This window comes from Aquila chrysaetos, chromosome 21 (genome assembly GCF_900496995.4).
Source record: "Aquila chrysaetos chrysaetos chromosome 21, bAquChr1.4, whole genome shotgun sequence".
In the NCBI taxonomy this organism is placed as follows: Eukaryota; Metazoa; Chordata; class Aves; order Accipitriformes; family Accipitridae; genus Aquila; species Aquila chrysaetos.
Genome location: NC_044024.1, coordinates 20,563,560 through 20,569,559, shown reverse-complemented (window position 1 = coordinate 20,569,559; position 6,000 = coordinate 20,563,560). Strand labels below are relative to the sequence as shown.

The window sequence follows — 6,000 nt, the reverse complement described above, 5'->3', positions numbered from 1 at the left end:
AGAGCGTGGATATACCTCTGCAGGACCAGAGCTTGCACAGCTCAGATTCTCTGCCTTCAAGTGCAAATTACTACCATCTTTCTGATTCAGAGTTACCATTTGTTTTCCCATTTGCCCATCCCTATTTCATACAGTGGCTCTTCCAAAGCTGTCAGCCTGCAGCAGTAGCCACCACATTCAGGACTAAGAGCTTTAAGCGCTGATTTTTGCTTAGGAACACAGATTACTGTGGGTGCATAGCAAGGCAGAGTGGCAGAGTGACACAGAAGTAGGCGTGGAGCAGTGTTTTCAAAACGCTTAGCTCCAGAACGCAGTTTCTTTCTCTATTCCTTTTTTAATACTGGGAGCTGTAAAGTCCCATTTTACTAACGCACAGCCCTGGTTACTTGTGAAGTCACACTACAAAACCCTTAGTAAGGCAACTGCTCTTTCCTCATGCTAGTATAAGGTTTCACCATGTGCCGTATTTTCAATATTTCGTCCAGCTGAGTTACAATGGAAGAAATGAAAGTTCTGCTCAATTTTCAGCCTTCTGAAAATATCTACCAAGCCTGGGAGGTGTATGACCTCCCAGCAGTGCTCCCCAAACACCCTGGTCCCACCCTAGGGGAAATAGGTTGTAATTTGTTTCTCCACATGATGTCTTTTCATACCTCACCCATTTTCTCAGATCATTTGTCAAGGGTTCACTGATCTCTTCTTATTAGTTACAGGGGCTACAACAGGACAGAAAAAGAATGTTTGACCAAGCATATAATGTCATGAGTCATGGGTTTAATTTAGTTCCACCAGAATCTCAATGTGACCTTGAAACCTTCTAACACAATAAATCAGACCAGAGGGTATCGGCAGAGGGTGTCTGACAAATCCCAGCGGACGCTAGCTCCACCGGCTCTGCTCTGGAGGGCACCCCGCCTGCGAAAAGCCCATTAAAGAGCCATCTCGGGCTAGAGTCCTCTCTCTAAGAACACCGCCCGCGGGGCTCGGTTACCGAGGAGGGAGCCGTGCCCGGAGCGCCTTGCGTTCCCCCAGCCCGCAGCTCTGTTCGAAGGCACCGGAGCAAGACCCGGCCCGCCGGGCTGCGGGTCCTGCCGGCCCGCAGGTGGTTCCCGCACGGCGCGGGGGGGAACGGACGGGGAGACAGGAGGGCGGTCGCCGAGCCCCCTGCCCTGCAGAGAGCCTCTCTGCCCCCGGCCCCCCCGCCTCCCCCCGGCCCCCCATAGCGGAGCAAACTCCACCCCGGGCCGTGTCAGTCACGCTGGTGTGCCGGGCGGCGGGAGCGGGGCGCGGGAGAGGAGGGGGCCGGGGCGGGAGGCGGACCGCCGGGGCGCGGGCTCCTCCACTCCTCCTCCTCCTCCTCCTTCTCCTCCTCCTCCTCCTCCCGCCGCCGCTCCAGTGCCGGCGGGGCTGCGGGGCAGGACCCGCCGCCGAGCATCCTCCGGCCGCGGGGCTTCGCCGCGCTCCCCGCTGGGGCAGGAGGCGGTGGCAGGTGTCCCAGGCCGGGCAGCCCGGGACCTTTCGGAGCGCCCGCCCCCGCGGCGTCCGCGGAGCTCGGGCTTAGCGGATTCCTGCCTCCCCGCTCCCGTCCGTCGGTCGGGGGCCGTCGGTGGCGGCGGCCGCGGGACCCGTCGCTCCCCCGCTTGCCCCCTCACCACCGCCGCTGCGAAGGGGAGACCTGAAAGCCCGGGCGAGCCGCGGGAGAAGATTATGGCGACGTGACCGGGACGCGGAGCCGCCTGGCCGGAGCCCACCACCCCGTACCCCGGCGGAGCGGAGAGAGCGGAGCCGCGCGGCTCCCCCGGCCGAAGCCGCTGTTCGCAGGCAGTCTGCAGGGCCCGCGGCGGAGCGGAGCGGCCTCCAGCCCTGCCCCAGGTTGGTGAGCTTTTCTTTCCCAGGCGAGACCCCGGGGAAGGCGCAGTCCCGCTGTCGGAGCTGCGCCCGGGGGCGCGGGCGCTGCCCCGCGGGGGTTCCCGCCGCCTCCCGGGCTTTCGGTCCGGCTTGTTTCGCCCCGCCGACGGTAGGGGCCGGCCGAGGTCCCGCCGCCCCCCTCGGCGGCACCGCCGGCACCTCGCCGGGCCCCGGCGTCCGCGCTGCCGGGGCCCCGGGCGAGCGCCGCGGCTCGGACCGGCGCTCCGCCGACGGCAGCCCTCGACCTCGGCTTCCCTCGACCTCGGCTTCCCTCCCGGCCCCGGCCCCGGCCCCGCGGGGCTGCGGGGCGCTCCCCGGGCTCGGCGCCCGAGGGACGAGTGTTGCGCGAAAGCCCCGAGAGCCAGGAGCCTCTGGCCACGGCTCACTTGGGAGACTCGCCTCCTTAAACCAACCCCACGACGGTCAAACCGCAGGCTTGCAGCGAGGCTGGCAGGAATAAAAAGCCCTGGGGCGAGCGGAGGGAGATGCGGTCCCTCCGCTCCCTGGGAGGGAGGAGAAAGCCCGCCCGTCCGGGCTGAGCGGCCCTGGCCTCCGCCGGACCCCGGCCGTTCCATAGGCACCGCGCGTTTCCCAGCATCTTCCAGCTAGTCTCAGTCCTGCTTGCTTTTTTTTTTTTCCTTCGCATTCATCGTAAAACGTGGCGAGGCCGGACACTGCCACTTGTAGTTACTGAACGGGGCTCCTCGGGGGGCGAGGTGTTAAAAATGGACCCACATGCCTTACTTCAGCGAGTAATTCCTGCAAGAAGTGGATCGCTTTCATTGTTCCTACTGAGCAGAAAACACACCAATAATTAACAGGTTAATCCTAACTGAGATTATTTAAATCCAGGAATATTTTTAGGACATTGCCCTTTGGGGAAATAAAGGGAGTGTGCTAACAGTGAAAAGTATGTGTTTATATTTGGAGTAACAACAATACAGAAATTAAAGAGAATTAAGAAAGACATCAAAAGTCTCCATCCCATTTCTGTTATTAACTCCTCCATTTCACATCACTGCGCAGCATTTCTGAGCGTAAGCAGTCCAAGTTTTAAAATGTTCTTCCTTTTGAAGACCTGCCTTTTAAAATGGATGGATTTCTGAACCTTTCTATTCAAACTAACCAATCTAGCTAACAGGTAAAGTGCTGCACAAAGGATAATTGTGCTCCATTTATAAATATCGTTTGCTTAAGCAGCCCCCAAGAAGGCCAAAATATTTAAACATTCAGTCCCAGTGATGGGCTACTGTTGTTCTCAATGCATGCATGATGTCCTGGGACTCAAGGATGAGGTTTTAATTTTAAACAAGTTTTTAAAAGGTTGTTTGGCTTAAAAATGTCCTATGTGATTTGAACACGCTGAAAGGAAAAAATTACTTAAAACTTTTCTTCTGAAATTGGAATATTATTCCCAGCTTCCAAAATAAATGGAAAGTTATATTTTGTTACTGCATAGGGAGTGTGCTTTTAAAATAGCGTTATTTTTTTGAATGTTTTCAGATGCAATTTGCATTATTTTGAATGAGCTTACTCAGTATAGACCGAGTAATTGCATAGATTTGATTAGTTAAGGAAGATGTCCATTTTGGTTGTGGTTTGGGAATGTAGAGAACCCTTCCAACAGGAAAGGCAATAAAAACACTCTGATAAAATCAGATCACCCACCCTTTGTTACAGTATCCTAGATCTCAACAGTCTTAATAGGAAGATTTTCTTTTTAAGTGCTTGTTAACTTACTGTTCAGTTAATTTCTCTAAGTTACCCACCACTTAATTTTGAATATACTTATATAAATTACTATTTCTGCTTTGGTTATCTGTGAGCTGAAACATATTCATGTATAGTTCTATGTTTTACATGGAATCTGAAGAGGTCAAATTAGTTTACAAAGCAGATTGTTTATTTTTCCAATAGTAAATCTTCTTTTGTTTTTTAACTTTCGTAAAACTAATTGTGAATCTGCATCAAGGCTCTTAAAATCAAACCCAAATCTTTCCAACATTGTAAATTATGGACAAGTGTACTCTGGGAAGTTAATACTTTTGCAATGAATTCTGATATACAGTAAAGCATCAACATATTGCTCAATTTAGAATCTTAGGTTGGCTATCAAAAATAAATAAATTCTACTTGAGTTAATTATTTTCTCTCTTGTTTTTTCATTACAAAATAAGTCACCTTTTAAAAGCCAGGAAAAGATGAACAGAACGGCACATGCAGCAAGCACGATACCATCTCTGCACCACACAGACAAGAATACATTAAGCTTTGCTCCATAGGCAGCGTTTTGACATCAAAGATCTACAAGAATGAAGATGACATGTCATTCCCCCATTCTACTTTCAGATATCAAGGCAACGGAAGGGTTAACCTTAGCAAAATTAATTATACACAATCCCAGAACAATAGTAGTTGGGAGAGGGGAGGAGGGGTGAATTGAATAGTGCTGGAAGCCTGTTAGATGCAGTGAGGAAAACTCCCATTGAGTACAGCATGGCCAGCATTTCTCCCAAAGTGTGGATTTCCATAGCGCAGGGCCAATACACCAGGTATACCCAAGGTTAATTTTACGATGAAGCAAACATGTTACAACTGACACCTGTATTTCCTAAGTTACATCCAAAAGAGCTGCTCTACAAGAAAATCTCCCAAACTAGTTTCTTGTGAAAGAGAACTTTGAGAATTTAGATTGCTTACTTGCCAGATTTCTCTGCTTTGGAATAAAATAAGGACTTTATTAGAAGTAATAAAGTTTTCAGCTTTCATGAATGGGAATGTGGCCCCTTTTCCAAAAATGAAATGACCTGAAGCCAAAGCTGTTTCCATGAAATGAAGATCCATGATATAGACAGATTTTTTTGGTTCTGGCAATTTAGGATTTCTGTGTGCTGGATGAAATCATGTCAGAGAATTTAAGTATCTTACAGGAATTTTAGTTTAATTCATTTAATCTTTTCTTCCCAACAGCTCAACATTCTCTACTTCGGAGGCTCTTTCTTTTCCTTTTGTCGATAAAGATGAGAAAAAAGTGGATATTGGAAGACCTTAATTTTATCTTTTTTGGTGTGCTCTGTCTCCTTTTCATAGATGGAGGTAAACTAGAACAAGTAAAACGTAAGTAGACTTCAAACAAAGCTGTCACATTCATCCAAATTTGATATTTTCCTTCTATTTGACAGATGTGGTTCAGAAAAGATCTTCAAACATGAATGTCCTAAACTGTGGAACTGTGTTTAAAACCTTCTAACATTCTTCCTCCTTCTAATCCCACATTTAGTAGAATCAGGTCACACCCACGTTCGGGGCACATTTTCCTAAAGCTGTACAGGTTTCATTGCATCATAAAGAACATAACACATCAATTGGAGAATCTGTTTTGTTTCAAATATCCTGAATCAAAAGAGTGCTTAATTCCATTTTAGTGACTTCTGTAAACATCTGACGGATTATCTGGATTTTGTCCCATGTGTAATACTATTGTACTGAAGTTTTCAGCTAGTGTAAAGCTCGTCCAAGACTGTCCTGTTGTGTTCCAAAAACAACCTCATATGAACTGGATTAGATACATCCTTTGAGAAAATTAAGAGTCTAAGCACTGTCAAAAACTTGATGAGAAGAACTGAAAAGAATACAAACAAAATAAAGGAAGTATTTCTACAAAGCCTGTCATCCGTGGGAGATGTTAACACATTTCAGAAAGCATGGCGAGGAGGAATAATTACCCAAATAAATCTAGGAGTTATTGACTGCTACAGCCTCGTTACTAGCTCTCTGGAATGCTCTCCCCACCTGCATATGCTGGGTTTTGGCCACCTTCTTACAAAAGACATTGTTTGCCCTTGAGAAGTAGTTAAAATTTTCAGCCTCAGTATCAGCAGCTTCTGCTTCTATGGAAGTAGATTAAAAAAAAAAGAGAAGAAAAGAAAAAAAAAAAAAACAGAGAGTGAGTTCCAAAAAGGCTACCTTCTCCACTGAACTTACTCACAAGAAAACAATGTGCAGGTATTCCTGTTCAAAGAAAGCACAGTGTGAGGAATTACCAAACTCCACTTCAGCTGTCTACTTTTTCCGATCCTGCATTTCATTTGT

General features: G+C 48.2%; 1 protein-coding gene across 5 annotated transcripts in view; it reads left to right on the top strand.

Moving 5' to 3' along the window:
* The first annotated feature begins 1,392 nt into the window (after window positions 1-1,392).
* CHRDL1 (chordin like 1) overlaps window positions 1,393-6,000 on the top strand; it is a 45,225-nt gene continuing 40,617 nt past the window's right edge. For 2 of the 5 annotated variants that reach the window (XM_029996400.2, XM_029996399.2), the window contains exons 1-2: window positions 1,395-1,872; window positions 4,879-5,025. In XM_029996400.2, the coding sequence (XP_029852260.1) occupies window positions 4,929-5,025 (97 nt within the window). In that variant the 5' untranslated portion in view covers window positions 1,395-1,872; window positions 4,879-4,928. Of the gene's footprint in view, window positions 1,873-4,878; window positions 5,026-6,000 lie in introns of all 5 variants that reach the window. The other 3 variants (XR_003920808.2, XM_029996398.2, XM_029996401.2) reach the window with 2 other exon arrangements.